Source organism: Cololabis saira, chromosome 5 (assembly GCF_033807715.1).
Source record: "Cololabis saira isolate AMF1-May2022 chromosome 5, fColSai1.1, whole genome shotgun sequence".
NCBI lineage: Eukaryota > Metazoa > Chordata > Actinopteri > Beloniformes > Belonidae > Cololabis > Cololabis saira.
In genome coordinates, this window is record NC_084591.1 from 23,522,955 (window position 1) to 23,534,582 (window position 11,628).

General features: G+C 38.0%; 1 protein-coding gene across 1 annotated transcript; it reads left to right on the plus strand.

The window, feature by feature from the left end:
* Positions 1-1,374: 1,374 nt before the first annotated feature.
* tat (tyrosine aminotransferase) lies at positions 1,375-10,979 on the plus strand. Its single transcript, XM_061721287.1, has 13 exons — positions 1,375-1,393; positions 1,533-1,585; positions 2,200-2,504; positions 2,646-2,750; positions 2,958-3,025; positions 3,219-3,377; positions 4,530-4,668; positions 4,787-4,839; positions 7,873-8,025; positions 8,947-9,075; positions 9,862-9,945; positions 10,185-10,283; positions 10,382-10,979. The coding sequence occupies exons 3-13, from the start codon at positions 2,207-2,209 to the stop codon at positions 10,520-10,522; spliced, it is 1,428 nt and encodes a 475-aa protein (XP_061577271.1). The 5' UTR covers positions 1,375-1,393; positions 1,533-1,585; positions 2,200-2,206; the 3' UTR covers positions 10,523-10,979.
* Positions 10,980-11,628: the final 649 nt, after the last annotated feature.

The following is an 11,628-nucleotide window of genomic DNA, read 5'->3' on the forward strand; positions in this document are numbered from 1 at the left end:
TGTATTAGTTTTGAATATATTTGAATATGCCTGTCCAGTAAGTAAATAAGTCAATAATCAATAATGCCACCTCTTGGTTTTAACAAAACCAACAGGCAGGAACATCCCATTATTAAAGGATTGCAGTGACTACTATGTTTCAGCTGATACCAAATGATCTAACTTTTATTCATCAGAAGTCACATCTTGTGTTTGCAGAAACCTCATCAGTGGTGTGCATCAGGAAAAAAACAAAACAAGTGAGGAGATTCCTGAAAAATGTCCAAAGCAAAATTAAACTCTGGGAGGATAGTGGTGATCCATCAACTTCAATTAAGAAATGCAGTTTGAATACATGGTTTAATAATTGGGCTTTTATTTGTAAAGACTACCACACTAGACTCCACACGCTCGCCAAGATCAGTGGGACTACATCAAATGTGAAATATAATCGCAGAAGCTCCTTTTGACCGTGAGCTGTGCCAGTGAACCATGCGCAGACAAAGAACGTGTGCAGAACTCTATACCAGAGCTGTCATTAGAATTGACTTTGTAATTTTATTTCTTTGTCACTTGACCATTTATGTGAAATAATTCCCTAAGTTGCATTTGAATTCTAATAAACTTCTTTTGATAAACCTGTTCAAATCCAAATCTGCTTTTAGATCAACAGGTCAAGATTACAAAATGTAATAGGGAAATTGAATACACACACACACACACACACACACACACACACACACACACACACACACACACACACACACACACATATATTATATAATATATATTAGTGTTTTTTCTGTCATTTAATCATTGACCAAAAACACAGGTCCATTTCTGGTCCACATCCATATCAGCATCTGCGTCACACGTTGGGCAACATCTGGGGGTCATGTCATCAAGCTCTGCGACCAGGATGAGTTAGACAGACAGAAAGTTCTGAAAATGGGGGAAAGGTATCATGAAGCTGCAAAACACAAATGCATGCCAATGTGTTTTCAATTCCACTTCAGCTATACATTTGAGATGTTTGATAGAAACGTTGGGGGATTTTGTTTCTTTGATCATGGAAGGAGCGGGGGCAGAACGATTCTTGGAAAGTGTGTGTGTGTTTGGGGGCTGGTGGGTGTAGTTGTTACATAAGAACATTAGAAAGGATGTTTCCCTTCACGTATTTTTCTCCAGGTATAGTAGATTTCCCTCGATAATTACTATATTTCCAACCTTTAACTGTAAGAATTGTGTTGTGATTTTTAAATGTGTATTGATTTCATCCTTGCGCTCTGACGCACTCGCACCGTCCCTGCTGCATCCCGGTGTCTCGGGCTGGGAATCAGCTCCTCCTCAACGCACGCAGCTCCCGCTCCGCCAGTGGTTAATTGATGCCCTTCAGGGTCGTCTGCTCAGTGATGTAAGAGGGGTGTGATGGCACAACCCTCGCCCTCCACCAATGGAAATGTGGGCCGGGTTCAAAGCCCGTCTTAGGGGCGCTTTCTTTAAAGCATCTATATAAAGACAACCTGTCGCCAACTTTACACATTTCGTTTTAGAGTGATTATTCTGCGCTGCATATTTGGACACTTTGTGTGGACTGTTTATTGAGGTAAGTACTTTTTAACTTTTCAATTAATTGTCTAAGATTAAGTCAATTGATAGTCCATAGACTTGCATGATGATTATATACATCTTTTAAAACTTTGACGTTGGCGTGCATATTACTAGCAGAGGTTCCCACCAGTCTCATTTAACTGTTTTACACACGTTTGTGTTTAATCTTAATTATTGGTTTTATTTTTTATGATGAAAAATGACGTATTCTTATATGAAAATGATGCAATCACTCTAACAAGCATTTAAATTGGCCGTGTTTGACTAATAAATGAAATAATTAAGCAATAAGAAATAAGCCACAGACTATAAGTTGTGATTATTGATCTTTATTAGTAAAAAAATAAATCTATATGAATCTCAAGTCATTTTCTGCTGTTTTTTTTTTCATAAAACTACATAAAAAAATGCAATAAAAGATAAGTATCTAAAAAGATTATAGGGACAAATGCTGAAGGATCTCTTTTACATTCCCCCCCATGTTCGTCTATATATTCGCTTTTAACTGGTTAGACAGTCTTAAATGAAAAGCTAGACCAATATAAAATGTTGTAAAAGATATTTTGAGGTTGATTTGTTTACCCACTGCCCAACATTCTCCCCTCTCAGTTCCAAAATGGACAGCAAGTCATACTTGGTTAAGATGAATGGGAATGGAGTCCACGGCAAGACTGCAGTCAAAGCCAAAAGCCTGAATGGGACAGAGGTCATAGGGAAGGGACTGAATGGGAATGGCGTGCATCATGTCAACGTGGATGGCAGCCTGTATCCTGCGAAAGTCAAGAGCCGCAGGCAGAGGTGGGAGGTGAACCCCTCTGAATTTGCCAAGAAGACGCTCAACCCCATCAGGTTGATTGTGGATGGAATGAAACTCACACCGAATCCAGATAAACCCATGATCGCACTTTCCATTGGTGGGTAACTTTTACATTCTTGTAGAGATCTTTTTCCCTTTTGTAGAATCTGAATTTGGAGCTCCTGACATGCATATTCTCATACGCACTTATAAGCTCTCTTGCTGTTGACTGACCGCTTGCTTTCTCATGACTCCCCAGGAGATCCCACTGTGTTTGGAAACATGCCTGCAGACAATGCTGTGCTTCAGGCCGTAAAAGATGCCATAGATTCCCAAAAATACAACGGCTATGCTCCCTCTGTGGGTGAGTCACAGTGACAATAAAATAATCAAAACCAAATCAAATTAAGTTAAAAACAGAAATTACAGCTGCTTTAATTTGAACAAGGCCTAAAACCTCAATACAGTATACATGAAATGCTGCCAACATTTGCAACACACCGAAAGAGAAGATATAGTACAATGAAATGGCCTGTTTTAGACCGTATGTTTTTTCGGTGTGCTTTTCCAGGTTACCTAAAGAGTCGCCAGGTTGTGGCCAATTTCTACAGCTGCCCGGAGGCTCCACTGGAAGCAGAGGTGCTCAATCTTCCTACGCCTCACACACTCACCTTTAACCACACACTTTTTAACTCATTCATCATCTGGACATCTATATAGATAATGCGATTCAACAAAAGTGCACACCTTCAAGTTGAACTATTCATTTATGTCAAAACTGTAGAAAGATTTGATGATCTTAACAGAAAGGTCTCCCCATCCTCCCTTCCAGGATGTGATTCTGGCCAGCGGCTGCAGTCAGGCCATTGACCTGGCTATCAGTGTCCTGTGTAATCCAGGGGACAACATCCTGGTCCCATGCCCAGGTTTCTCCTTATATAAGACTTTGGCTGTGTCTATGGGCATCGAGGTCAAACTCTACAACCTGCTGGTGAGTAAGATGTCAGCTTTGGCTCCTTGCAGTTACAAGACAGTTTTCTACTAAATTTATATCCTTGAAATTCTGCAAATTTGCTCATTAAATCTTATGCACATTTTCTTCTTCACGTCTAAACGTGATAAGGAACATTTTAGAAGTAATTTTGTTGACATAATCCTTCAAAATGAGCTTTAGAAGAGAGCAGCTCCAACCAAATAGATGCACAGAAAAAATGTGATGTTTCAAACAGTTATCTTACACATTTCTTTCTGTGTGCAATGATTAATTATCTATCTGCTGTAATTATTCCCCAATTAATGCTGCTTCATTGCTACTATCTTGTTGCCTCACTTGGTTATTTACTTGAATGATTAAAGAGTTTGTGTGATGTTGCAATGCTGCAAATGCTATGAGACAGTTTCATATGAGGTGGAAGAAACATGTGAATGATGCCAGGGATGGACGTGGAAACATCGTACTACAAAAATAATCCAGGACATGTAGTAGAGGTCTAAAATTATTTCATTTTCAACAGTGATTTCAACAGCTATGAACACCGTCACGATTTTAAGAGGTTCAAAGATTTATTCAGAGACAGTCTGAAGGACATTTGTGAAGAAAATGTGCAAATGGTTTACATTGTAAAAGTTCTGCATAGGTTAAAGTTTTCATGACCGCAGGACTCCACATGGTTTATTAATAGTCAAAGAACCCATAGTGGAAAATGTGTTGTTTTTTTTAACTGTAACACTTATCATACATTCCTATTATATATTACAGAACCGGACTATATCGCATATGAATTAATGTTAAAGCAGTATTTTTTTTCAACTCTAATTATTTTAATATTTATTTAAAATATTAATATTAAAATAATATTTGTCCAAAACTCACAATCCTTTTTCAAAAAGACGAACCAGATTTCTGGAATTAAAATATACACAATGAATTCATACCATTAAAATAATCAAAAGCAAAGCTGTACATTTTCACAAAATGAAAATTGGGTGAGTTTTGAAAGATACATTTTGGACAAATGCAGATATATTTTCTGTCAGTTGAATCATCAATGGACTGATTTGTTTCGACAATCCATAAACCTTTACCGGAAAACTTCTTACGCTATATTCCCTAAAACTTTACCTATAAATGTTTGGTGTGCAGCCAGAGAAGGCCTGGGAGATCGATCTGCAGCACATGGAAAGCCTGATTGACGAGCGAACATCCTGCATGATTATAACCAACCCGTCCAACCCCTGTGGCTCCGTCTTCACCAAGGAACACATGCAGAAGATCCTTAAAGGTTTGCTCATTTTCTTCTCCACCAAGTCTAAAGTTGGAAAACATTCGGATTTAGTAAAAACTTAATTGGGAGAACATGCCCAGTCTGTCACTTACATTTGTTTGGGTTTTTTTTTCAGTGGCCTCCAAGCACTGCGTTCCTATCCTGGCAGATGAAATCTACAGTGATATGGTAAGTGACAACACAAGTCACATCTCAGTACTAGTGGCCAGGTTGGCATTTTTCTGTGTTGTGACAGCAGAGGTCGTGTTTCAGTTTATGGTATTTGCCCTCACGGTGGGTAGAGGCTGTCCAGTAATCAGCACAGGAGGGATTAGAGGCTTGTGATGAGCAGGTCTTCAGGGGGGTCACCAAGGGCAAGCAAGGACCCTGGGCCAGCACGATTGTTTTATTACTTTTGTAATATGATGATTTCATTCACTTTCAGACATCTTGGTGTCATGAATCACATTTTCTACTGTAATTTTTCTAAAGGAAGATTTAATTTAAAAAAAATGATATTGCCATGTTTATCGTCCAAATGCTACAGTTACCATCCGACTGTGTATACATGTCACAAACACACAGATTATAATGAAATCCAGCTCCACCTTCAGTCAATAGGCCAACAATGTCAACATTATTATACCAATTGATATTTTTCAAATAAGAGAATCATAAATCGTATTTATTAGGTGTGTCGTTGTCTCAGTAGCACATTCTCACTAGATTTGGCAATATGAATATCTCTAAACTGACAAAAACCTAAAAATATTACCCAGATGTAACCTACAGTCTATGTCATTCCATTCTGCAGTCCACAAAGTTTTACTGTTTTTTTTTTTTTAAGTTTTGTCTACAATCAATTTGCCTATTGTGAAAAACAAAGCTGCAAAGCCTTTTGGCTTGATATTACAAGTAACAACTTGGGCATTAGATCCAGACATCTGGATCCGAGTGGGACTCACTTTGACACACTTTGGTTTCCTTGATGTATCTGAGGCTTCTGCTAATTGTTTTCATGTCGTTCATGGATCAAATCTCTTAAAAGCCAAACCAAGGCATAAAAAAACAACAAAAACACAGCTTGGACTAATGATGGAGTGTCATAAAGTTTAATGCTACTGCTATAAATTACATAAGTAGTTTTTAATTCTTAAAACAACTCTCCAGTAAAACATCCTTCAAGTGTTGTTGACACACCAGCAGAAGAGCCAACTGAGTCTATTACTGCAATGTTTTAGATCAATCTTAATGCCGTTGAACAGGTAGAAGTTTTCCAACATTTAAAAATGTCTGCATCATCTTGATGCTCCAGCTATCAGTGACAGAGCTGATTTTTGTTGTTTTTACTTCAACTTTCAACTATTTCAACAGAAAACGGTAAGAGGGCATAAACCAGAGTGAGGTCCATAAAAGAGCATGAGGATTCACACAAGAAAACCAAATGTGACGTCCCATAACCCTTTTATAATAACTACTAAGCAAAATAAGAACTAAGAGAACGAATGCATCATTATTTTCTTACAGATGTAAAAGATGGGCAACTTTTCACTCACAGCAACTAATAATTGAACGTATTTTCTCTCATGAAAAACTGGCTATCGTACCAGGACTTAATGGTGCTTAATGGTGGAGAGTCGCTACTGTGAAAATAAAAGTGATTAGATGATGAAACAATCACCACAAGGCCGGTCCAGCTGTACAGTATTATATTTGTACAGTTTGAGCGTGAAAATGATTTCATAATGAAGGAACTTTGTATATATTTTCTTTTTCTCTGTTTGTTGGTTTGTTCTTTAGTGGCCGTTGTAGGTGGAAAACTTTAGAAACCGGGTTTGTGGGTGGCTTCACAACCCCCTCCTCCAGCATCATCGGAGTATTTTACATTGAAGACAAACAGACCAGAATGACTTTGCACTTTTTTGGCCGCATGTGTTTGCAGTTAATGCAGATATCTGGTTTCGGCACAGCAGAAACCGGGGGGGAGTTGAGGGAGAATGTGTGTGTGTGTGTGTGTGTGTGTGTGTGTGTGTGTGTGTGTGTGTGTGTGTGTGTGTGTGTGTGTGTGTGTGTGTGTGTGTGTGTGTGATGCGGTCTTCCTTTCTGACTCCATTGTGAAGAGGGTTCAGAGAACCTGTGGACTGTGACAGCCCTGTAGGCTCGCTGTTTTTGACTCAGTGGGATGTTATACTCCTTCTGTACTCTTCTTTAAGCTTCTCAGCAATAATTTGTTTTTATAAGACATGTCTATGCTGTCAAGATGCTGTCAGTGCACAGGCATTACCTGTGAAGTGAGTCAGGGCTATTATGCACTATGAAGACTTCTAATTCGAGCCATTGCTGTTTGTTTCATTTTACCTTGCATCCAGCTCATTGTACTTGCAACTATAATTGATTTAAGAGAGGGAGCTGGCAGTTTTAAACTCCAGACCAAAAAAATGCATTGAATTTTTGAGTTATGCAAGCACAGTTTATATGTTTGTTGCCGTTATATCACCAATCTGAGCCTGGCCAATAGGAGGTGGGGCGTTGCCTCCTTCCACGTCATCCTTTCTGTACAGCTGAAATGGAAACCAGCTTTTTGGCTGAAGCATCAATCTGTGCGGTAGCTGTGGCCCATTCAGGACTCCTGCACAGTGAAGTACAGAAGGAAATACTCCACTTAACTTGATATTTAACAGGAACATTATCAGAGTGGATGTCTTGAGGCAACGCAGGCATTATTAACATTCATAACGGTTCATAAAGTTATAATTTTCCCTTAGAAAAGAATAGAGGTGAATAAAAAACAAGTAAATAGATACAATAAAAAAAAATACAATGCAACACAAAAAACTGTCAATACTTTCATAATCATAGAAATAGCAGCGACATCAGTGTCCCACCGATCTTATGAGTGTACAAGATAATTTTAACTATAACTGATGTAGCAGCCTTTGGGTGAAGCACAAGTGTTATGTAATCATGGGAATAATATTTTTCAATGAACTCAGAGCACAATTGGGAATGGCTTAACTGTCTGGAAGCAACAAAGAAATAAATAAGGCGATATCAGCAAAAACAAAGTGGTCCACCACAAATGTGATTAACACACGTGCGCTCCACCTCAGATGATGAACTGATCAAATACAGGAGCAACTAAACTCATTGTAATACAGTATACATGTCACAGAAAAATTAAAGGAATTGTCTCTCATTAGTTTCCTGTCACTGTTTTCTCAGATTTTCCCAGGATGCAATTGTCCTTCCATGGCTTCCCTCAGCAGTGACGTTCCCATCCTTTCCTGCGGTGGCTTGGCTAAACGCTGGCTGGTTCCTGGCTGGAGGATGGGATGGATCTTCATCCATGATAGGAATGATATATTTGGATCTAAGGTATAATATCTATTTTACTAAAGATAAAACAACTTCAATATATTCACCTCAGGCTGTTGGTCTTCCAGAACAATGTACTTGACTGTACTTGATTTGATTAATTTGGACAGTCTTATCTTCTTGCACATGAGATGAAGTTGAAAATAATAAAAGTTAAAGAAGGTATGGTTTTGTGCCGGGCAGTCTTGCAATTTCTAATGGAACCTGGTGGTGGCGGACGTGTTTTTCACTGTGACGTCCCTGTCTTTGCTTCTAAATTGTTTATTGTCAAACTGTCACAGTAAAATGATGGAAATGACACGCTCATCACAGTTTAGGCTGCCAAAACTCCCAAAAGCTGTTGGGGCCTCTGATAGTCTTAGTTTGTCTAGAATCAAAACAGCTAGAAGGGAAAAAGGTCCAACAAATATGCTGAAAAGATTCTGCATGAATCCACCCTTGACAGGAAAAAAGAAAAGACAAACACAGTGATGAATCTGTTCTTGAGTAATTACAGAGTATCTGTACAAATTAAGTCTGTCGTTACATGATATACATGATATATATTTGAAATATTTGTTCATGAAAAATTCATGCAGCCAGAAAAAAAAGATTTCAGATATTTATCCTCCTAAGACCCAGTGTATACATATGTGGACGTCACATGTTTTGTTGTCTATGTCACAATATCTAAGTTCTTAACGGTAGCCCAGACCAACAAGACAAGACACATTGCACCAGGTCTTATGAGGTTTGGATGATAATTTAATAAAAAATAAAACATACTTCTTACTGTTAGAACTCTCCAATACTCTGAAAAGTTTGCCGAATCCCAACTGTTTTCATTTCTCGGTTCATAATTTTTCCTTTGTAACGCATGTATTGAGTCTGGGAGGGGTTAACATGACAGCACAGTACAGTAATGGCATGTCATCACGGCAGATTCGACAGGGTCTGGTGAAACTGAGCCAACGTATCCTGGGACCCTGCACCGTCATCCAGGGAGCGCTGGAGAGCATCTTCAACAACACGCCTCGGAGCTTCTATAGCGACACCATCAGCTTCCTGAAGGTAGATAATAATGATTTCATGCTCACCCTGGGCCTATGTGGCTTTTTTCCAGATCCAGTTTCTAGGAGAAAACATTTATTTCAGTTTAAATCAGTTCATGTCTATGATGCCCATTCCCAATGTAAACAAGTTAAAAATGACTGAATTTATTCCAATTATATTCCAATCAAATCAAGTTTATTGCTGTATAGTATAGGTTAAAACAGTTGTACTGACAAGACTCTTATTTTAAATCAGCCTCTGGAAACCAACAGACTACATGAAATAGATAGATACAACAGCAAGAAAAGGTAAAAAAAAAAAAGAAAAAGGAGGGGCGAATTACAGTGTGTTAGTTGATTGGCATCTATTAATCTAAGACATTTTTCGATTTGCTGCTAGTTTTTGGTGCTTTTGGCTTAATGAAATGACACTGTAGTTCATTGGGCTGCACCCTGCAGCGTTCCTGCTTTTGTTTATTCCCAGCAAGCAAATTTCCAGGTTTTGTGTTTAAACATAGAAAACTCCTTCCCTGGTTACAACAGGAAGAGTTTTATATTTTAGTCAACACACAACATTAGCCTTACAATATAAGTACAATAACCTAAACATGGGTTTATTTACCTGCGTATGAAACAATAAAAGTTCCTGATGTTACACAGTGTTTGTATATTTTGTCTGTAAATTTCACTTGTTCTTGTTTATTAGGTTGCTTTCCTTTTAGTGCTTTTTTTTCTTTCCTGTCTTAATTAATTTCTATTCTGGCTAACAATTTATTCACCACACTTTTTTCTTCTTTTTTTTAAGTCAAACTCAGAGATTTGCTTCAATGCACTCTCCACCGTCCCTGGCCTGAACCCAGTGATGCCTTCAGGAGCCATGTACTTAATGGTAAATAAGCAGGGAACTCCCCAGTTCTCATAACTCTCAAACAGTTCTGAGTCCCGGGAACTGTTTGGTTTAAATGTAGACAAAACAAAGTGATAGCCGTTCAAAATGAATCTATTACACGACAGCATTTCAACCAAGTAATGGATCAGTAATGTACATGTATGTTTCTATATTTTTTACATGAAGGTCAAAAGTCCTGCCAAATATAACTTTGTACGTGTTTGTTCACATTTATCCAGGTTGGAATTGAAACACACAATTTTCCAGACTTTAAAGATGATGTGGACTTCACTCAGCGGCTTGTGACTGAACAGTCTGTCTTCTGTTTGCCTGCTTCGGTAAATTACAGTCGCTTTATCACTCGCCATCAGTCATTTTACCCCCTACACTAAAATCAAAATTTAAGAGAAAAAATATCTGTTTTGTTTGCTTCCAGGCTTTTGAGTATCCCAATTTCTTCCGCGTTGTGGTAACGGTGCCGGAGAAGATGATGGTGGAGGCCTGTGCTCGGATCAGGGAGTTTTGCAAGTGTCACTATCGACCCCCCAGCTGCGACTTAAATGACCTCGACCAGTGATGCAGATGAGTTAGAGCGAACTCATGGAGCTTTGAAAACCCGCCTTAACACTAAATGAGAAATGTCAAGAATTGCCATCGTCATTGTCATCGTCAGGGCAACGTTTAGGGGGAACTGATGGTGTCATTTATGATTATGAAATGAGCAGACCTGATATTTATATTTTTTACTTCTATTAACCTCTTCTTGTTTTTGTATATTTATGCAATTTGTGTTTTACTTTGTTTAATTATAGACTGATTATTCACACCAGCTATCTTCTCTAGATAGAAACATGTTGTTTTCTGTTGTTCACTATCACTAAAATCAGCTATATTCTGATCATTTACTGCATGCGTCAAATTTCAGCAATGACATTTTTCTCTCAGAACTTTCCCTGAACATTGTGTTTAATTGCATGTACATTTATAAATTGTACAAAGTATTTATATTTACCTAATAAAACAATTTGACATGATTGTTGATGACCGATTTTTATAAAAGATCTGTTTATTTTCTGTACGCACTTCATCCTGTTAAGGGCCACAGCTGGAGGCAGAAACCATGCAACAACACACGCCCACATTCACTCCATCAAGTCATAGTTTCAGTTATTTTTTTTACATACACCTGCAAACTGGAACAAGGATAAACAAAGCACAAACTACATGGAAGAGACAAGCAAAGTCCAATTCAACACTGGTGTAATATATGGATTGGAAATAAATTATATTCAGTATATATATATATATATATATATATATATATATATATATATATATATATATATATATATATATATATATATATAGGGCAGTAGGAATACTTTGTAGCAGCATTGACTGCAGGGTGCTTCAAGATCATCTGAGCCAACTATAGCCATGACATATTATTTCTAGCCTAACTTTAAAAGTAGAGGTGGCATCTGCCAGATTAGGAGCTGGTTCCCCCGAAGAGAAGCGTTTCTGCCTCCTGACCTGAGGATGTGAAAGCTGCTTATGCATTTATTCTTTTTTAAAAGTCCTTAAATAGAAATGGACACATTTGCATGTCTGTTCATCCGTTATGTTTCCATACATGCTTCTAAATGTTTAACCTCAAGAGAAACAAAGAAAAATGGAAATTTA

Excerpts from the sequence above, each read along its gene's own strand:
- tat (XM_061721287.1), top strand. The coding sequence starts at position 2,207 with ATGGACAGCAAGTCATACTTGGTTAAGATGAATGGGAATGGAGTCCAC. Across the intron at positions 8,026-8,946 it reads ATGATATATTTGGATCTAAG|ATTCGACAGGGTCTGGTGAA; the intron begins GTATAATATCTA and ends TCATCACGGCAG. Across the intron at positions 9,076-9,861 it reads ACACCATCAGCTTCCTGAAG|TCAAACTCAGAGATTTGCTT; the intron begins GTAGATAATAAT and ends CTTTTTTTTAAG.